This window comes from Malaya genurostris, chromosome 3 (assembly GCF_030247185.1).
Source record: "Malaya genurostris strain Urasoe2022 chromosome 3, Malgen_1.1, whole genome shotgun sequence".
Lineage (NCBI taxonomy): Eukaryota > Metazoa > Arthropoda > Insecta > Diptera > Culicidae > Malaya > Malaya genurostris.
In genome coordinates this window covers 31352806-31376351 of record NC_080572.1, presented here as the reverse complement: position 1 = coordinate 31376351, position 23546 = coordinate 31352806, and the positions used below count along the sequence as shown (strand labels likewise).

The window sequence follows — 23546 nt, the reverse complement described above, 5'->3', positions numbered from 1 at the left end:
CCTGTTCGTCATGAATTCGTGTGCCTGTTGTTCGATTAGTCAATCGACACTCCTCACTGCTGAGTAATGAATGGGAGTTGGTGGTGGCATAAAGTTACATGACGTCGAAGAGACACCAACTTTAAGCCATTTTATTCCACGAATAAGCTCACCATCTCTTAGTATCTATCTCCTTGGCTGCTTGCTGGGGTTTGATCTTTCACCGACTTCTCCCCCATTACAGCAGGCGTCCTGGTCTACTCCGAAGCAAAACACACCGCAACAACTACCGACCATTACCGACGGGTGGTTTTCGTTGTATGCGTAGGACTGGAAAACTTGTTTTGTTTTGACTCGGTCTGTACATACTAGCAGCACGCCACCAGAAAGGCTGGGATTTGGCGAAATAATTCATAATGAAATAAAAAATATCGCAAATAAGTAATCACAACCACACTGTAATCGGCGGATCGGTGCGCGGCGAATTACCAACACTAGTGCTATTTGACTTGACAAGCTGCGGTTTGAGGCTGTTGCGCGATCAGCTTTGACTTTATTCACGAGTCGAAAGCTGAACAGAGTGGATTGCTACTTTCGCGAAGCTGCTGTTTTTTCTGTCAGTTCTTTTTTCTACTAGACGCCAGCTACTGTTGAAAATATAAAGATACTAAACACATAACATATCATCGAAGAAAGCAACGGATTGAAGCTAGGACCGAAGAGAGCACACGAACGTGAAATTAGTATTTAGTTGGACAAACTCACTTCAACATAAAGAAAATCAAAAGATTTCCGAATGAAGTCTAGTTTATTTGATTGATGAAGGTGAAAGATTATCTCAGTGAATGTAGAAGGTGTTTGACTGAATAAATAATGCTCTCGGAATTGTTTGTCGTTCAGAGTGGAGTGAATTAACATCACTGACTGATAAGTGTTATCATAGAGTGTGCGCATGTTGCTGTGAAGCAAAACTTTGCGTTGGACCAAAAAAAAAAAAACTCTTGTTAGTGCACACAAATCAAAAGAAATTACATACTTTGAACACATTAAGTGAATTGTTCGAAGATAAATACAAACTTGCGAATGAAAAGTGAAACGTACAATTCACGGTGACGGTGGCAAGTGGTGCATGCAAATTTATGCTACTTATGCAAGCGAAAGTACGCAATTAAAAACGTTTTACTGAGTTATTTATTTATACTAATTAAAGTCTAAACGGATTTTGAAAACTCGTATCAGCTAAAATGGCGCAAGAGATGATGTTTTATCCAAAGGAAACGGTATGTACTTCAATAGCAATTTTTATAGACGCTCATTCCGGTCACTTTGAAAGTTAAACCCTTCCAATGTTTCGATGACGTAACATTCCTCTAACAATGCTCGAAACATGCAAATAGCCGAATACGATCTACCAAACAGGTTTTTCAAATGGTGATTTCTAATAATTGCTTCGACACACCGAATCCTTCTTCTACGTTGTCTTGTCTCATACACTCTGGGAACTCGGATCGGCCATTATATGATAATCAATTTCATTAGTATTCTTGATCTGAAGTACGTACAGCACCTGGGAGGGAACGTAACGAACTGTTTGCTCGAGCAGTTTGTAGTTGGTTTGAGCAAAACCTTTTCTAATCACCTAGTGGTGTATTGATGCCTTTCTCATATTACTTATAATTTAAAAAATATTAGCAGAAAAAAATTTTGTTTTCAAGCTCAAGTCAAGCCAGTGACATTATTTGACACAAACATACACAGCCATTGCTCAGCTCGATGAACTGTATCGAATTGTATAAGACGCTACTAGTTCACTAGACAATTTTCAAATGATTGAATAACCTTGATATATGAGAAAGGCAAAAAGTATACTTTAAAATAATAGATGATTTTGTGATATAACTAACAAGTGGATACAAATCGAATAAAAGGGAATGTCAAGGATGGTAAATATTACACATCACCCCATCTGCTTATGACGGTTTATCTATATTAACTTTTCTTGCAACTATTTTTATTATTTTTTTTTTCTTCACGTTTTCTACAATTTCTTATAATAAGATGGAAAGATGTTGGCCTATTGTTCATTCATTCTTTCACTAGAACTAGTTCTTTTGAACCGTTCGCGAACGAATTGTCCATCTCTAATGAGAACTCTTGTTGGATAATTGTGATCGATTTTATTTAAATTTCATTCTGTCTGTAAGAGATAGACCATTCTGCTGGTCATAAAATTTTGAAAAAATTGGCAACTAACAACTGAGATATAGCCAGTCAAAATGAGTTTTTTAAGAATTTGTTTGGTAATATATTTGAAATCGGTCAAAATATAGCTGAGATATAGCTTTGCATCGTCGTGTTGTATGACGGTTTAAAAGTTTTGACACTCACCGCCCTATGTCGGAAGTCGAATAAAGATGAAATGTAATAATAAGGTACAATAAGATCTTTCGTTTGTGAAAATCGGTTCAGTCATCTCTGAGAAAAGTGAGTTACATTTTTTTTCATTTTTTCGGTACATATCACTCTGTAGTTCCGGATCTGGAAGTTGGATCGGGATAAAATTCAATGACATTCAGTCGGTTCAGTCTTTGCTGAGAAAATTGAGTGACAATATTTGTCACATACACACAGTCATACATACACACACACGTACACATACCCACACAGACATTTTGTGATCGCGACTAACTGAGTTAAATGGTATACTAGTAAAAATTCCTGAAGTGCCCCCCTCCAAAGCAAAGTCCTGGCATTACATTCCTTTTGTGGAATTTGGCCTTTCTGTTTCAACAGACTTCGCAGCCGATTCTTAGTGTACAGAATCATTGCATGGCTAGTACTATGGATCCTACTGACACTAAGAATCCTTCCAGGTCGGGGCTCGAACATACGACAACTGGCTTGTAAGACCAGCGTCCTATGCATTGAACCGCCCCCTCCCTTCCCCCCATTTTTCACGAGGTAACCGATTTTTCGAAAAATCTTACATCTATTTTTTTCTTTTTCAGTTGGTTTATAATGATGAAACGCGCGCGTAGTTTTCATCGTCATTACGATTTCAATTAGATATTGCTGTTGTCTATCCTAAATGTCTCGTTCGTTTATCATGCAAAAATAAAATTCTTCACTTCAGAAGTTTTTTACTTATATGACACTCGTCTTCCCGGGCATCCGTTCAAAATTCGATTTTTACAGTGATTGCATAGCTTTTCTATACGAGATAGGCAAAAAGGAATAAACGATGTAAATATTCACCGGATTGATGAGTTCGTTGGAGTTGGTATTAATTCGTGCTTGTAGTTGAAATTTTTATGACGCATATTGTAAGGAAAAATGCGCAAAAATGTTTGAAACTAAGTGCACAAACTTTTCTCGATGATGGCTAAACCGATGTTCACAAACTTAGATTCAAATGAAAGCTTTTATGGTTCTATACAAAATTTCTAAATTTGTGCAAACAAATCAAAATATGTGTACTAAATTTTCTCACAGATGGCGTGACCGATTTTTATAAACTGAAATGAATGATCTTATGGTCTTTCTTAAATGTCTGAATTTCATCTGGATTTTAATTCCTGTAGCTGATTAGTGTACAAATTCCAATTTTAAATTACTTACTCGCTTTTATCAGTGATAAAGTGACCGATTTCAACAAACATAGATTCAAATGAATGGTCCATACAATACTTCTGAATTTCATTTGGATCCGACTTCTGGTTCCAGAATTATAGGGTACAGTGTTTAAAAATTTGTATACCATCACTTAGAGGGGCGAAACAAAAAAAGAAAAAAAAATCTAAACTGATCTCAAAACTACTTCATTCATACCATAGTGGTCATATTTTCTCAAAATGATCTCACTCATTTTTCTCAGCGATGGTTTGACCGATTATCACAAATTTTAGTTTTAATGGAAGATCCTGTGGTCTTGGGTGGAACTCCTGAATTTCATCCGGATCCAACATCTGGTTCCGGAATTATAGGGTAGTGTGTTAAAAATTTCATACCATCATTTAAAGGGGCGAAACAAAAAACGTAGAAAAAATTCTAAATCGGATTCACAACTACTCCAATCGGTATTCATTACCAGTAAACGGTCAATTAAACCGATTCCGGTAATTCTAGAAACGAAGAAAATTACTTTGAAGAATACCTCAGTATTATATATGATAGTTTGTTTGATATGAGAAAGGCATCATTACATCACTAGGTGGATTAAAACAGGTTTTAAATTTAGTTGTAGTTTTTGAATTGGCCTAAACTCTACATACATTATCGGTTGTCAATTTGAGTCATACTTTTGGGAACCTAATAAACAAGTCCTTCAAAATTTTTGAAAAAATGCTTTAGAGTCATTGGGGATGTATGAATGTATTGTGTTTTTATTTTCGCATGAAGGATTAGACTCAAGTGTTTCCGTCATTCGGTTTTTTATGCTTATTTCTGAAGCTCTGCCGGTTTCTTGTTTTGTCTTAGAAATGCTGGTGTTATTCGATTCAAAATTTTTTCACCTAAATATTCACGTGTTACGTATTCTATGATATGGTATTTATTTGTGTTGAAAACCTACACAGCAATTCAAACCTCATCAGTATTTCAACTCACGATATAATCTTCTCAGAAAATAATACGCCGACGATTGAGTTGATTTGTATGCTATTGCACATAACTATATTAATATTACTTTTTGCACAGTATGACCAGTATACCTTCAGTATCCGAAATCTCACGGAAAGAAAAATTGTACTGAACTTTTAGCACCAAGAACTACCATTTACAATAATTAAAAGGACATATTATTGTATAAAAAAATAATTAAAAAAAGTGTTCAAGTAGTGTTCAACATTATCTAATCCTTCAGGATTTTTTTTTATTAACAGACTTGAAAAACAGTGAACTATTTCAAAATCGCTGTATCTAAAAAACGGTAACATAGAGGAATCTTTTATATTAATTTGGTGTTCTTCCATAAAATCTGATCGGAAATCATTGCGAAGTATTGTTGCAATTTTTTTCCAAAATTTCCTTTTTTAACCATTTGTTTGTCTATCTAGACTCTTTAGCTCAACTTACTTTGTCGGTTTTCAGCTATAAAAATTCAACATACCGTTCTTACGAAAATTATTTTTTAGCCGATATTTTCAAATAACATGCCAGTTGTAGTAGGTTCGAGCCCCGACCAGGAAGGGTTCTTAGTGTCAGTTGGAACGTAGTACCAACGATTTAATAGTCCTGTACGCTATGAATCGGCTGCGAAATCTGTTCCGCAAAGGCCACATTCCACAAAAGGAATGTAACACTAAGGCTTACATTTGCTACATAGCCCTAACATTCTGTGTATGTCTCGGAGATGGGTTGTTCGATCTTCATTATCTTTGGTGGAAGGTTTTATGATTTGGACCGGTTTTAAAACTTTTGGGTCTGGAGTGCTACAAATTTTGACATGTCGATGCGAAGAACGGAAAAAATCTTATAAACTAGTTTTGAAACTATTTCAAAGCTTTTCAAAAAGTCTGACAGTTAGAAGAGGCCTAATCACTCAAGGATTTATCAATTCTCAATTCAGTCAATCCATAGTTGCGTCGTTTTCCTAACCTTCAGAAGAGCTTTCAAGATAGAACAGCTAGTTTTCAATTTAAAGACAAACATTATTAATAGTAAAAAACTACACTTGTTTGTTATGTTTCATTGACTCGATACAATTTTAGCTTCTAAAAGGTATTGCGTTATTTAAAAAAACCGTTCTGCCTAATCAGTTGCTTTTTGGAATTACGATTTCCGAAGTTGCACGATTTTTACGCGGATTTTTTTCACGCAGAATTTTACGAATATTCAAAGTTATCCGATTTTCTTGTTTTGTCTTAGAAATGTATTAAACGTTGAGATCTAGTGTTATCCCTAAAGTTTTGCCTTTCTCATATCGAAAGGTTATGCAATCACTGTGAAAACCGACCTTTGAACCGAGGCCCGGAGGGCCGAGTGTCATATACCATTCGACTCAGTTCGTCGAGTACGCAAAATGTCTGTGTGTGTATATGTGTGTGTATGTGCGTATGTGTGTATTTAACGTTCTTTTGCACTAACTTTTCTCAGAGATGGCTGAACCGATTTTCAAACACTTAGATTCAAATGAAAGGTCTTGTGGTCCCATAAAAAATTCCTGAATATTATTTGGATCCGACTTCCGGTTCCGGAGTTATGGGGTAAAATGTGCAAAAAAATGAAAATATGTATTCTATCTTTTCTCATAGATGGCGCGACCGATTTTCACAAACTTAGGTTCAAATGAAAGGTCCTGTGGTCCTTCCATTCGTAATTCCTGAATTTCATGCGGATCCGGAAATATAGGGTAAAGTGTGTTAAAAATTGTATACCATCACTGAAAAGGGCGAAAAACCGTAAAATTTTTTCTAAATCGACCTACAATATTCTCCAATTGATAGTTTTAATCAATAGACGGTCAAACAAACCGATTTCGGTTATTCTTTTAGGAATCAAAGAAAATTATTTTGAAGAATACCATAGTATTATATATGATAGTATGATTGATATGAGAAAGGCATCATTACACCACTAGGTGGATTAAAACAGATTTTTTTAAGCCAAACCGCCTGCTTGTGGCAGGTTCCAAATTTGATTTACTTCAATTTTTTTAGATTACACCAGATCTAGGCGTTTCATTCATTTCTAAGACATTTGGCATCGAAAAACAAAATGTCTTCAGTTTTACGATTTTTTACCCGGATTTTCTAAGTTACGTGTTTTTTATGCGGTTTTCTTTACTTCCGAAGTTATGCAGTCTTTTTGCGCGTTTTTTTTACGTGGTAGAGGAGCAAATTTCGTAACAAACTCTGGTTTACGTTTGATCTAGTTAGTAGTGTGGGATCGGGCAGTTTCGGATTAGTATCCTTAAACTAGTTTAGTCAATGAACAGTCCTTTATTCTTTTTGATATACAGGACTCCCGTTTCCTACGTCTGTCCGTAAGCGGGAACTACACTCTTCTGCCTTAATATTTATTTTACGCTCCATTCCTACTACTCTACACTGATATAAATGTTCATTTATTTATTGTAGGATATCACAAGTAGTTAAAAAAACTAACTAATATAAATGAAAGGAACAGTTTTTATGCACTTGGAAAAATATACTCTGAAAAAGGTTAGATGAGAAATCAGTCTTGAGTCGAATCAGTCTCTCGATCCGTGCAAAATGAATGGTTTGTCACACTGAAGACATGTGCAATGTTTTACCAAATCACAGCAAGTCGATCCTGAATTGTTAATTTCCGCAATTAACATTATTAATTAATAAATTTAAAATTATATTGCACTACTTTATTTAAGGGTTGTTTGATCCTGAAGTATTTGTTTGAATCAGAAACCTTCCATACATATCAAATGCTTTATTTCTTTGGACACGCTTCTCGACACCCAGCCAGTTGTTAAAGCTATGGCCATCATGGAAAGGTCAAATCAATTAGATTGGACAATAAAATCGATCGATACGAAAGACCAATAAAACCCCCAACGAAAATCAGTAAGCTCCGAGAATCTCTAAAATTGCTGGTCATCCGCGATCAGATTATACGACTTTAGGAGCGAGAGTGTACCAAACGAGTCCCGAAAACCGGTCTCTAGATTTTAAATATTGTTAATACCACGGCAACAGCAGCCAATGGGAAAGCTTGCTGACCGGGTGTGCGAGCGAAAAACAACCAAACAACAAGTCGAAAAACGACCGCGTCAAAGCAGAAAATTTTGCATAATATTACCAGATTCCTGCATATTTAATTCCACACACGCATGCGTACTCAAAAGTCAAATTATAACTATAGGCTTGCGGTTGGATAAGATTTCCAAATTTTCGTATTACGTATGGAAGGAAGGTGTTCCAAACATGTTCAACTAAGCCCGGGTTTCTTATAATCAACTATCCAAACCGTTCGTAACGAAAAAAACATAAAACTTTCGATGAACCTCACCTATTGCTTGCTGCGAAGCCGATATTCAGATGGTGAACTCATTTGTGGGGCGTATATCGGAACTCAATTATGCAAAAGTAGTTTCTTCTCATTTCAGTAATACCGACAGCTGATTACACTGAGTCCGACAAGCAAACAAACGACAATAAAAAAAAGATGTGTTTAAACAGTTCGGCCACTTTCCGCTCATTAACCATTGGAGACAATCGATTGCGACTAAACGCGAATTGTGAGAAAAATAATTTTGTTCTACTTATTCGAAAGTTGACAAATTGCAAGTTTGAAGTGAGGCGAAACGACATGTCACCAACATTAGCTAAAAACAATGGGTTTCCTCTCAATTGTGCAATATTCCACTCAGAATACAGTTTCGATGGGCCAGTTACCAGGATTCATCTAGTCTTCTTGAAACAGCAAACCAATCAAACCTAGCAGGACCGCCTATTTTTGGACGCACCTTATTTCTCGGTTATCTGCTATCTCAATTCCGATTGGTTGTTCCATCAAACATTGTTTCCATTGGAACGGTATTTCAGTTAATGTCTAGAAAGACGTAGGCACGTGTACTGATAACAGCTAGACCTCGGTGGTACCCGGTATCCTATCATATTATTACCTACAACTAGCACACGTGTTTCTCGAAACGCATTTGTTTACTGGACGATTGATTATCGATGGCAATGAAGATTTGTCTGTATGGCGCATACATTCGAATTTTATATGACAGAGAGGCGTGCTTTACTTGATTGAAGTCTGGGCGAAAAGTGAAAGCTTTTCTCCACATACTCACCTGAATTTACAAGAGGACGCAATGGTGCAAACATCGCCGTTGACAATATTTTGTAATTAGGTACTTGCACTCATTTGTGTTTGCTGACTACGAACAAGTGGAAAGCTTTTTTGCTCAAAGACTCTCTCTCCCAGTGACATTTTCTGTGTCTTGATATTTAACGATTTGAAAGAACCATTACCTGATTGGAACATTTTTGAATGAGTAGACAAAAAATGGGTTCATGAGGTAATTGCTAGTCAGCGATTTGTATTAGCAATAAATTATCACCGCTGGCACATTGGTCTGGTCAGGTGAGACGACTTTCCCCTTCCCGCATTCCTTTCATAGACACCCTACCAATCGGGCACAATAAATACGCACACTGGTGACTGGTATGCTTGGCGAAATGCTGCGATGGTGATGTCATCTTCTTGAACCACGTCTCGAGATGAATTTCACGTTATTTTGGCTGTTAGATGCAGACACACGTAAATTTTTAGTAGCATTGGCGTTATATTATAGATGGCAATCACATTCGCGACGTAATGTGCGTCTAGTTGACGAAGAGTATATTTAAGTATTTGCATATTATCAGCGAGTCCGAGATTCGGTGATTGGCAATGGTTATATCTGCAAAATATTGTTTCTATGTGGAAATTTATCAACGCATCTGATTCGCATTTATATTATTAACATTATAGTGAGCATTATAAGAAATCTATTCAAAACATTTTTGGATAGAAATTTTAATTCCTATTAAAATTCGGAATAAGATTTGGGTTCCGATTCAAGATCTGATTTCCGGAACAGACTCAGAATAAGACTCTAAAATATGCGAGAATTATGGTATGAACTGGATTCGAGATTCCAATTCTTGGAAGTTCAAAATCATGTATAGTTCAAAATACAAAAACGACTTTTCAAATGGACCATTTTCCAAAGGTATCTGTATATAAATTTAAAAAATATTCCTTTTCAAATGAAGTGTTTTCTCAACATCGTTGCAGCAATCAAGTTCCACATATTATTCTGCTCCAATAACAGAATTCAAAGTTAGCACCGGTCTTAACGATATTTATTAATGGAATTTAAAATTCAACATTGGTTTGAACTCTTTAGTTAAAATTCTTATGCGAAAAATCCTTCTGCAATTAATCTGGTCTTAACCGATCTTATGCAATCTGGTCCTAACCGCAGGGCTTGCAAATTGAAGCAACGAATATGAACGAAAGGATTTCACCATCTGTGCTATTCACACACATTCGTATGTCAGGTAGAATTCACAGCGCAACCCAAGCCAGGAGAGCTGCATCGTTCGTTCATTAGTTCATGAATATGCCCGCTTGCTGAGACCTATGCTTCATGAGGTTAGCATTTGATGAATGGTTCTAATATTGTAGATGCCTATGAGGAAACTAGTTTCATAACTTTTAGTTCCGATGAATATTAACTTAAAGAACATTGCTTTTAGTGTTTCTCGGATATATACACTGTGTAAACCGCCAAGAAACAAATTGATCTTTTTGAAAATTGGCTCAAATGCAAAACTTCTGCTATAAAATGTTTAAAGTATGTTTGAAATGTGATCAAATTTGGTCTTGGAATGCGAACATTATGTTAAAAATGATTTCTGTAAACCTACTTTTTAAAAATAAACCGTAAACACTGCATATATGCCTTTGCTTCGCGTCTTGTAGCACACCGTGAGGCAAGGTCTTCTTTCTCGTACAATACTAACGAGAGCGAACCCTTCATTTCATTACATTGTCATGGATTGCTTAGTTCATGTGTTAACTTAAACTGAGAGCACAGACAGTTTACTTGGCAAGGGGAATTGGTCTGCTCAGTAGCATATACTCTCACGCATACAGTTTCTCTCTAATATAGGTCTCTCATTCAGCTATGTCAAGCAAAGTGTTCACAGCAGATATTTTTTGTTGCTTCGTTCGTTTGAGGATTCACAATACAAGCCCTGCCTAACCGGCCTTATGCAGATTTTGACTAAACCTAATCCAAGGCGGTTTTTTATGAAAACTATTTGATGAAAAGTCTGGACAAATGAAATTCAATTTATATCCACATTATGGGTTTAAATAGGACCTCAAGCCAAAATACTTGACCTTTCTGGAAGATTTTTGGAAAATTTTCGCATTTCCAAAGAGTTATTACATACAAACTAAATCGCAGCCTCTCATTCTGTTACTAACGCAGAAGGCGATAGTACTCAGTCGACACCGTTTTATTGACCAAATGTCATCAAAGATACACGGGGTGGCATGAGATAGGAACTTACCTTTTGATGACCTCATTAAACCAAACAACAATCATGTCATCAAATCGAATGGTTTTCGACATGGTTTGATCAAGCGACACAAAAATTAGGTTTGGTGTATAATCACAATTTCACTATCAAGCATCTCACAGATAAAGTCTAGTCAAAATGTAATGAATATATTAAATGTTTATATATGTCTTAAGAGCAAATTAATTTATAAACAAATATTCAGACCAGCCATGCATTCTGTATCAAGTTGTTGCTCCACCAGGAACAAAAGGCTTCGAAGGATTTAGAATGAAATTCTGAAAATGATCTTGAAGCATACTACCTTGTATAGTACAAATGAGTTGCACAAACTCAAACATATAGAGCCATTAGAATCAATGCCACATAGTATTACAAGTAAATATCAACAAAAATGAATACAACCTTCAATTAGTGAGCTAGTTTAAATTCACTTTATTTGATCATTTTTGAGTTGTATTGAACCTGTTATTTCATTTTTTAATTCCATTGCAAAACGTGAAAGAACCACCGAACAACGAAAGTTTCGTTTGATAAACTTAAAATACCTCGCTCGACCCAGAATTTAGTCAATGACACTTAATAGCTGAATGAACATAGATTACACACAATTTCGTAGAATTCGGTAATGTTCGGTAATTGAATTGATTACCGATCGTTCGGTTATTGCTGAATTGTCAAACAATTACCGCAAACTGCAAACCAAATAGATCTAAAGAATGGTTCGGTATTGTTTTTGTGTTTGTTTACTTGTAGTAAAATCTGAATTTGAGTAGTTTTAGGGTATGTATGTATGTTAGTATGTTACGTATAAAACAGTACTGTACTTCCATCGCTTTGTTTCTCGTCTTGGTATAGGTTGATTAAACAATTTTGCTATATACAATTCATCTCCAGTGCAGGTATGTACAAATTTCAGTAACCGATTCGCAATCAAATTGACTCACAAATCAGCCTTCTGCGTGGCGTCAAGCCGATTCGCCTAACGGAGTTCACTTCATTAGTGCTGCGTGTCTCATAAATATTCATCTGTCATCGCAGGAGGGATGGTCAATGGTAAAAGGCCCCACGAAGATTTACTGGTACAAAATCTACACTACTAGTATGTAATCCATCAACTCATCATATAGCAAACAGTCTATAGTTTCGCAAAAAAAAAAATCAAAGAGAAAACATTCCTCTGCTAGCGCACCTAGTTTGTTTCACTTATTTTATGGACTCTAAGCCAACACGTTCGTAATCAATGATCAGCTCACGCATCGTTGTGCAAGTTGAAGAATAGATGCGGTTCATGTATATAAAAATAAACGTACAAAAGTCTTCGAGACAATGAAGCAAAAATTCATCGATGCGAATGAGCAAGATGTCGCAAAATAGAAATTCAATCTCTCTAAAAAGTGGCAGAGTCTGTGAACCAAACAACCTTTTGACAGTTTGTTATGTATTATGGATTCTTAAAAAACGATTTCCATATTGTGACAAGCATCTTGAATAGGTGCTGTTTTTAGACTTAAATTGTTCGATCGTCTAGAGCAGTGGTTCCCAACCTTTTTATTTGCACTCTACTTCGAAAATTGCATCGTATCAACAAAAAAGGACACACATATTTTAAAAACGATAACATGATTATTATTTTGGCAAAACAATTGTTTCATTAAACTTGAAGTAACACAAATCATCTACTGCTAGAGACAATCGCTGACACAAAAAAGTTGTCCATGAAAATGATTTGCGGTACCCCCTCAAAATACTTCGCGGACTCGCAGGGGTCCGGGGACCATTTGATGGGAATATACAGATAAAAATATTTGCATCTTTTTTCATGCATATATGTGGAGCAGGGAATTGAATATAAAGTTACTTCTCAGGTCTTTATTTTTCAATATACTGTAAAAACAAAACTTAACGTAGATTCAAATATGCTATGATATTCATTCAAAATCAAGGCATTTAAAATTACTTTTACATTGATGATGGTTTTCAATCAAATATTATAGTCAACTGATGTCTATTTCATAGTATCATTGATTTACATGTCGTGTAAATTTCATTATTTTTTTCTGTGTAGCTGATCTAGAGCTCAGTTCAGTTTAGCGCAGACCCAAAACGATCTAGGCATCAATGAACCGACAAACACTGATTTCCCATTTCCTACGGTTACAATCTTATTTTCCCTTTTCGCTGGACTCTTGCCCACTCCACGATAGAGAAGGAAATAAAATGAGAAACAAGCTATGTGGTCAGTTGCCCGTATGGTCGATTTGACACTGGTTCTTCCTGGTTTGGATTTCCGATAGAGTAGTGATAGGGAGTTAAAAAACAAACAGATCTTTACAAATGGGTGTTCCAGTTCGAGTGCTTGTTATCAAGGTTGTTTTTCTCCAACTGCAGAGAAATGTATCGACTCTATGAATGGAACTCGTCTTCGTGGAAGAAATTAGTCGCGGATGAAAAAAAAACAAAAAAACCTTAGTCCATTGCGATTTCTTGCCAGCTCAATTGGTCAGCATTTCATCTGGTTTGACCACAAAGGAAATGAAAGTAAGTTACTGGTCTGGTGTCACGCAAAAGAAAACATAGCCACTTGAAGAACATTCCAATAAATAGCGTTAACCTCTCGTACAGGTCAGACTATCAACCATATTTCAACTATTACCAAACCAGCTTTTTGTGATTGATCATTGGTCCAAGGTGAACCGATTGAATACTTCTTTCGTCGAGTATGTGCTCGTGTCTCATCTTATACCAAACGTGCCATGTCTTGTTGTTTAATTTGTTCTCTGGGTTTTTCCCGCCCGGGTTGGATTTTCGTTTTCTTACCTACGGCAGTAAATTTTATCAACACTTACCCATACCACTCCACCGCATACACGCAAAGTATGGCTGCAACCCGGTCGAACGAAGTCTTGTGCTTCGCGTTACATAAGCTGTGTCGGTCGAACGCAAAAAAAAAGACAAGGGTTCGTCTCTTGTTGCAGCACCGTGTCTTTTCGTATGTGCGAGCCACCAATCGGCTTCTGCTGGAGGCTTGGACTGTGCAGCAGCGTCATGGGTTTTATGAATCATAGCCATCCTGACGGATAGTAGCGAAGTAGATTTTGCAACCTGGTAAAATCCAAACAACAGCTCAGCTGCATATGCTTTTTAGTACATGAGTGCGACAGTGATCGTGCGGCCTTGGATGATTAGTTCGAGTTTGACGTCCTCTAGATTTCGTGATTTACCGCGATCCTTGATGTCGTTGCTGTTGACGCCGTAGATAGAAATATCGAACCATTTGCCCTTCATAACTGTTCAACTGAATATGTTGAAATTCTGATGAGTAGTTTCCCACTACTCATCTTGTGAAACGCTTTCACCTTGGATCTGGTCATTGCAGTCAAAATTAGGCCACCTGACTAATCAGGTATGAGTACTGGCAACGGTAAGGTAGGCGAAAGTGCGCAGCTCGTATAACATAACATTTACGTAACGCCTACGGAAATCAGGTCGTCGAGTCACTCTGATTTCACTTTCATAGTGGGTATTGGGATGGTTTTGCTGTTGCGACGTAATTTGCACAAATGTGTAAAACTACATCGTCACTTCGATCCAGGAAGTCATGGTCCTTTTGTTGCGATTGTCGTCTGAAACTGGATGTCATTGAGAGTTTGACAGCAGTACATAAATCTACTGCATATGCACGAACGGCATCGACTACTAAATGGAGGCCTCAATTGTAACGATTGCTGGCTCTCACGGGGACCAGTTTCTAATGTGTGCGAAACGTGACTAGTTCTAAGATCAAGATCATGTTCTAGTTTACGAGAGACGAATGGAAGACTCCGACGGATCGGGTGTGCTAAGGCTTCAAAAGAATAGCGCATTCGTTTCGAGTGTTAAGTCTAATTAGCTGCGGTGATGTAATTTATTGTTGCTGACAGTCGTTTGCGGTTTTTAATGAAACAAATTTAATTTCCTTTGAGACTTGCAGATTCTAATAATGTGTCTATTGGTTCATTTAAATTTTAAAGCAGGTAGCAGAATACACTATGGACTGAAGAAATGTTCATGTTTCTGAAAAGTTGTAAATGGAATCGAGAAATTTTTGCAGAAGAAGTTGAGAATCATGAACAATAAATAAAAATACAAGTTAGTTGCAAATTCTACACATTGTTCAACAAATGGCATATAGGTCAAAATTTGAAGCATAAACACCATGTTTTCAGTTTCAGTTCAATAATTTTAGTTTCCTTTTGTTTGTTTGATATATAACATGAATTTGGTCTGCTAAGGCAGTGTACCATTCAAAATGAAAATAGTCCTGGACCAAAGATAAAATTTATACCACTATCTTATAATACACACAGTATGAAATATTATGATTTTACATTTTCTGAGATACTCATAAACGAGGCGTCTCGGTTTATTAAAATTTCCATTAAAAAACATGTGTAGTTGTGCGGAATAAAGATTTTATGGATTAAAATTTTATTGAATAGAATACAACAAACGACAGCGGCTGCAACCTGAACCGAGAATCAATAGAGCCCAAAGTACGCCCGTTATCGATTGCGCCGCAGAAGCACATATCTACTTGAGAGGTAAATCGTGCATATAAATGCATGCAGTTGAGCTTGCTAACCGAGTGCAAATTATCAATAAAATTTATTCTAATGCAACGTAAAATCATTACAAATTGAACTATTTCATTATTTGTCACACATTGAATTGTTCATGTAAAATCCTTTTCTTTTGACTTTACATCTTACGACACGTACTCGAAAGGATCGTAACAGTTCACGAAAATTTACATTCAAGAACATATACATTTGCGCGATATGAAAATGAATGAATATCGTCGCAAACTACATCCGTTGGAAGAACATATATGCTTGTTAAATTGTGCAAGTCATACAAATGCAACTTAAAATCGATGAGAATGAATGACTGTTATATGTCACAATTGGAAGTCACTTTCGAAAATTTCGGGTACTTAAAAAGTTAGCTTTGAATAAATTGCATCGTGTGTCGAATTAGGTCAACTGTACAATACTTAAATTTTCACTCTGTATCTCATTTACACGTAGGTTGCTACTTATGTATTTACCCTTGGCAACACTAGTGGAAAGTGTTGCCCGATGGATTTGACGTTTCCATCGTCAAGTCTTTTTTAACATTTTTAACCATTACCATTACCATTCTGTATTTCGCTATTTGTTTTGTTTACATTGAGTTGGAAATTTTACCTGCGCGACTCTACAAAACTGATATAACGAATTCAATCGTGGTCGTAGTTCGCTTGCTGATGCACTCAAACAACTTCATCCAAAATTCATAAAACTTTTATTTCGACTCATTCACTCTTCCGCTTAACGTGGTCGTTAAACAATAAAAATATGATAATTATTTTTTGCCTTTCTCATATAGAAAGGTTATCCAACCACTGTGAAAACGAAATTCCTGAATTTCATCCTGATCCGACTTCCGGATCCGGAAATATAGGGTAAAATGTGTTAAAAATTTTACACCATTACTGAAAAGGGTAAAAAACCGTTCGCTAAATCGACCTCAAAACTTCTCCAATTGATAGTTTTTATCAGTATACGGTCAAACAAACCGATTTCGGTTATTCTTTTAAGAATCGAAGAAAATTATTTTGAAGAATACCACAGTATTATATATAATAGTATGATTGATATGAGAAAGGCATCATTACATCACTAGGTGGATTAAAAAAGGTTTTTATTGTTGGATCTCGTTGTCATCTTTTTTCTTGACGGAGAGGCGTTTTCATTGCTATCCAGCGAATGTAGGGGAAACAGTGGTTCGCTATTCATGTTCCCGTCCATTGGTACGATGTCACTGCTATTGACGAAATCATCGTTATTCCTTACTTTTTTCCAATCGATGGGTGCGTTGTTAGTTGTAAATGGAGCGCATTATCCTACATAGGGTACAACTGGTATCGTCGAGGAACAAGGATCATTGTTGTTGATGGCTGTCTCCGATGTACTGAGGTTTTTTGAGATTGGTATGGACGGAGCGCTGTTGTGCAGATGTCTTCTTGTTCAGTTTTTTACATGGCTTACCATAATGAACAGACTTTTGGGAATATTAACATGTGGCCATCTGCTAAGTTAACAAGTGATTTGCACGGAATCCTTGTATATTTGCTGAAATTCACATAAGAAGGTATAGCCTTTCTCAAGCGCATGAGTAACAAACGTACGCCATTTAGTCAAAATGTCTTCCACTTTTCTTATTCGATGGAAAGAATCTTTCCGTACTTGGACATAGTTTTGCGAATATAAGGATCGCAGACGCACTTCTATCCAAATGCACTTCTGTAGCACTATCTTTCCTATACACTGGTATGTTGTACTTGATGTTTTCATGCCCCGCATAGTGCACATTGTTATTGTCTTTACCGAATTGAATTCCACACATCTCTTTATAAAACTGGAAACAACATTACTTGTCTTGTTGCATTAAAGTAAATGCACACGTTTGATATCAAGATGCAGTTGCTCCTTAAGCAAACCTCAAAGTTCTCGTATCGAAGGTCAAATTTAGCAGTGCCTAAAATCAACAATAATTGTATTCTTTCGTAGTGGCGGCGGTAGCTTTTGTTCGTTTTGTTCACTCATTTCGAAATCGTTCTATTATGCACTACACAACACTTACTTGGTTTCTTCCTTCCCGAACGTAAGCGGTTTTGTTTTATCGACTGACTTGGATGAGATGTGAAAGCGAACCGTTCAAAATTAGTTATTTTGCCAGAAAACATCGATGCTGTGGAAATCTGATAATATAAGATCGCGACGTACTGTGAAATGAAGGCAGCCTTGAGCATTAGTGTGAAAAGCTTATAAGTTATTTTGCATGAACATTAAGTCGTGAGAAAAATTTGTTCACGTTGGATCCACATAGTTTGACAATCGCTCAAAAAAGATCCGTGTCGATTGGTGCAAAGAAATGCTGAAAAATTCAATCGTGGTTCTTCAAATTTGGTGTAAACATCTACTCAGGTGACAGAATATGAATTTACTCATATGAGCCCGAAACTAAACAGCAGTCGGCTGTATCCAACAAAAGTTGTTCGCGCTCGAAGAACTTCAAATAAAATGGTGGCTTTTTTCAGTATAAACGGACATATTGCTACCGTTGCCTTAGAGGATCGTAAGACCGTCAATTCTGATTGGTATACCACCATTTGTTTGCCAGAAGTTTTTCGTGAAATAAGAAAAACAAATGCAAGACGCAAAATCATTCCTCATCAAAGGTTAAAGCCGGGGAAAAATAAATGATATAAAAAACTAACACATGGGCTCAAACATGGGCTGGGCCATCCGTGGCATAGTCCTGACTTGGCACCTAACGAATTCTGTTTGTTTCTTTCCGTGAAAAACAAACTGCGTGCAGAGCGATTCAATACTCCTGAAGAAACTGGTAAAGCACTCTAAACCCATTTTTGGGGGTACCTCGAGAAGAGAACAAAAAATGTTATGCAAATTGGTTTTCAGGCTGAATATATAAGTAACAACCCTCGTCTTGCATTCATGAAAATTTACGCTACGCACACACAGTTAGAAAGAAGCCTGTGAAATTCCATTGAATCTGATGTAACAAAATGTATACTATATATAACAGAATTTTACGTGCGATTCGAAGATTACATGACTATTGAATTCAATGGAATAAAAACCAAAGAAATTGATAATGAGTAGGACTTGAACCGATGATCAATAGATTACATAGAGCGTCCATGGACTGAGCGACATAAGCCACAATTGGACAGGTAAATGGTACATATAAATTCAAACAGTCGCATTAGCTAACCGATTGAAAGCACAAGCTGAAATTACTTAATACACTGAGGTCTTTTTTTAAAAAAATTTAATTACGCGGATATATAGGAGAATAGAGTTGGTAGAAGGAAATCTCGTTGCAACCATTCACAACTACGAAAATATCATATGAATTTACGTCTTCATAGATGCACATAAAAGAAGTCGCATTTCGCAGAAATTTATAATTTAAAGCATGTAAAAGTGTTTATCATATTATCAACTTTATTGCTAATTGAGCTGAATTGGCATCGAAACCGACACAAATTTATTTTTAGTAAGAAATTAAGGCATGTATGAAATTACCTCATGAGTAAGTTCGGGGCTACCACGTTTGGCATAAAGTCGTTTGGCATAATACCGTTTGGCATAACGCCGTTTGGCATAATGGTTATTTGGCATAATGGTTATTTGGCATAATGGTCATTTGGCATAATGGTCATTTGACATAACAGTCATTTGGCATAACAGATTCACATGCTGCTTAATAGAAATTGTTCTAATTCAGTGCAATTTTGAAAGGTCTAATGCGGCTACGCCGCATCGTTTGTAATGATCTGGTGTCCGACCTCGCTGCCGCTCGTTCGGACTTAACTGAGAGATTGCTCCTAGCTTTGGGTAATCCGGGCAAACGCCCGCAACTAGACAGAGGTGATTTCTGCGGGGGCGCTGCCCCCCCGCAGTGGCCGGCGCTTCCGACGGCGGGTCGCCGGCGCACTCGCGGCCTTCGGCCGTCTTGACCTGAATCATCTATGACGAACAGAATATTGTGCTGGCACTAAGTGAGTTGCTTATGTAAAAAGGTTTCACATATTTCGTTGGAGTTTCCCTTGCACAACATCAATCGATCGAAACACATACGAAAATTTTCATTAGATTAAAATATTGCAAATCCCATTATTATTATGCCAAATGGCATTATGCCAAATGGCATTATGCCAAATGACCATTATGCCAAAAGACCATTATGCCAAATAACTGTTATGCCAAATAACCATTATGCCAAACAGCGTTATGCCAAACGGTATTATGCCAAATGACCTTATGCCAAACGGGCCGCCCCCAGTAAGTTCACCTATTTCTAAGGGTGCTGATGCTACATGAAAAATAGAGAAAACGAACTGAGCATTTGCATAATATACATAAATAGCCGGAAATTTATATTACATTTAATGTTACGAAATTTGCTGTTTATTGAGCATATAAATTCCGTATTAATTATTTTTCAAAAGTTTTACAGTGCACTTAAAAGATCTTTTAATTTTACGTCAGCTTCACCATTCCAGCATCAAAATCAACATATGTTTACAGTTGATTTAACACATGATTCGTTTTTAGAATTAAAACATCAAATTTTACGTGCCTGCGAAAAAAACTGGACATGTTCGCCGCAGATTTATGTCATTTTATATAATCCAGTCATATAATTACTTGAGTTTTTATTAATCACGCCATATGCGGATTGTGTCTACACTTGACTGACTGAATTTTTGAAGACTCAAATTGATGCCAATCATATCCACACCACAATGAATTGTTGGATCCTTGAAAGAAGGCTTTTGCAGTTAATTGTTGTAGATTATAATTGCCACGTATTAGATGCGAATGATGCACAAAGTAAATCGGTCAATTCCAAGTTATTCATGGTTGTCTCATAGTACTGCAATTTTTTATCATAAAATGCTGAACATATTTTCTATGACATATAGCAAGAATGATATTGTTAAGCTCAGTACAACATGAGATATTCACCATAAAGTTCTACACATTCTTTCGCAGGGCAAATTTTAAGGAAGGCGCCCCATTCTTCATAGTAGATATAGACTTATTCACGTCAAAAATATATTACGATCTGTAAAATTAGTTGTAACAGTTGTCATCAGTGTTGGTGATTGCTGAAAATTTGACAGAAGCTGCTCGATTTCTATCTATATTGTATACAACATTTTCAATCCGGTAGAAGATGCTACAAGAAATCGAGTCTCTCAATGCATGAACCTCGAGAAAATTTTTCTACATTTCTTCGCTCCACTTCATACTCTGAGTATTTCATGGCCCTTAAAAAATCAGTCTGATAATGATCGCCGCTGTGTGGAATTTACTAAGAGAGAATAGCAAGTTGACAGTTATCGCAGAAAATCAAATCGATGATTCGACTTGATGATTCTCATACTAGGTTGCAATATTTCAAAACCCTTGTGTGGAGCATTCACATACATTTTCATAGACACAAATCATACAAAGGTTATATGCACATAGTTAGAATAAGCGGCAATAGTATAATCATTCTATCGCAATTATCCACTGCCCATACAGAATCGGATCGCGAAACGAGAATAAGCGACCGTTTGTTGCTTCAGAGAGAATCCCCACAGCAGCGTGCTAACCGTTGATTCTAAGACGGTTTACCGAGAGAAATTCGCTCTCGCACTAGTGTCTATTCTATGTTAAATGTACCATGCGGTTTTTTTGTTGTTGCGATGATTTCCGTTTCTCTTTGATGGCACTGATTCAATTCATTTCCGACTTTTGATTATGTCGGTCTCAGAGGACGTGCAGCATATGAAGCAATGTCGTAAAATTACAGGTAACAGTCTATCTGAAAGTATGATGTTTTGAATCATCTGTATTTGAAAGTGTATAGAGTGAAAGAATACTTACACGGTTTGGCTCTGACATTAGCCCGGTTTCACTAATTGCAAAATTTTATTATATTATTGATGATTTTCAAATTTTAAAAATTTTTATTTGAAAACTGTTTCAAATGAACCTAAAGTACTCGCAGACAAAAATAGTTTGTAAATTTACAACAATTTTCTTGTAGATATTTGGATCATGAAATTAAATGCAGATTTACTTCATAGTTCTTTACATTTTCGTCTCCTTTTAATCTAAACTAATATAAACAGTTTATGTATGTATGTATGTATGTATGTATGTATGTATGTATGTATGTATATATGTATGTATGTATGTATGTATGTATGTATGTGTGAAGCCACCATCGATTCAAGGCATTACCAGTGTATGCGGGTAGACTTACAGTAGATCCGTATTTGATTATTAGATAGCTTTTATATAACTACTGTAAGAAGGCCAAAATGGGTTTTGAGGAACCGGCGCCTTCCAGCAAAACATCCGACCATATAATAAAGAATTTCTCTATACCAGCTCAAACCCGCCTGATGGTTTGTTTGTTAGAAGGGGGCGTCTTAATCATTTCAGACCTTCAGGAGGAAACAGAAAGCTCCTCCCGCGTGATTCGGGTTGGCAATCCTCTCCATCATCCAGTTATTCACTTGTATGATACCCTGATTCACTCCCTCCCCACCCTGTTGTCGATATAATTGAGCATAATGCAATATTATATAATATAGTATAACATAATGAAATATAATGGAACATAATACAACACATAATTTAATAGAATATAATTCAATATGATATAGTAATATAATATAATATAATATAATATAATATAATATAATATGATATAATACATTATAATATAATACAAAACAATAAGATATAATGCAATGCAGTATAATTCCATACAACCTAAAATAATATAACATAAAATAATATAAGATGATAATATATGAAATAATATGCTATGATACAATATAACAGTTAATGTCGCAGTGCAAGTTATGCTCTTCTTTTGTCGCCATACTGTAATCTTGGTCACAAGTTTTAAAGTTACAGCCGATGTGAACCGTCAGGTAATTCATTAGTCAAAATCAAGACATAATAAGAAGCATTGCATTAAATACAAAAAAAATTGAAAACAACCTTTTCATTAGCTCTGGCATTTAAGGAACAATTCACAATAACAAAAAAAAAATTCTTCTGCAATGATCTCACCAAATAGGAGGCACGTTTCTACAAAAAGTCAAAAGAACCGAACGAAACGAATGTAACAAAGAACTTGATCCATTCCTAGAACATATACTAAAAATGGGCTTGTCCCGCGAACACCATCACGGAGCTAGCACGAATTCCTGAGTGTGATACTTATAAGTACACGGAACGACCGAAATTAGCTCTGCGCCTAATTCGTATTACTGTTTTTGAATTAGTTGATTTTAACAACAAAATTTCCAAAATAACTATAAAATTAGTTAAAATTTAGAATTTACTGTGCTGAAAAAACTCTTATTTTTAGAGAATGTGTTTAGTTGGCGAATATTCTGGACACAAACCAGCAATATTTCAATCCAACACGAAATTCTCATTGACAACTAATTTCGTTATTAAAATCAGAAACTTTGATTCTATTTATCTATCACCGTCATTACTGAAGGACAGTAGTGTCAAAGCAAAACAATCCATTAAAAGCTAAGAGGGACAGTCTTGTTGAAACTGCTCGCAAATTGTTTAGATGTTTTTCGCATGTGTTACGATATATCCCTATATAAATTTTTAAACCGATATGTAAAAGTTACGTAAACTGTTAGTGGAAAGTGTATTTATTCAGAATGTGTGCGCAGTTGAAGCGATTGTGGGTAATAATGTTTTTACGCGAAACAGTGAAGTGAGTTTCGATTGCACTCTAATTGTACACGTCAAATGATGTTTTTTTGTATCTTCTCATTCCGGGCTACGCCGTCCGGTGTATACTTGTATTCGGTTTTTGTTTTCCGAGTGCTCAAAGTTTTCAGTGAGAGAGTCGATTTCGCGA

At 36.2% G+C, this 23546-nt stretch overlaps 1 protein-coding gene across 1 annotated transcript in view; it reads left to right on the top strand.

The window, feature by feature from the left end:
• Positions 1-550: 550 nt before the first annotated feature.
• Positions 551-23546, top strand: part of LOC131435224 (DNA-binding protein D-ETS-4) — a 35614-nt gene continuing 12618 nt past the window's right edge. Inside the window, exon 1 of the mRNA XM_058602888.1 lies at positions 551-1259. Within this exon, the coding sequence (XP_058458871.1) occupies positions 1224-1259 (36 nt within the window). The 5' untranslated portion in view covers positions 551-1223. The remainder of the gene's footprint in view (positions 1260-23546) is intronic.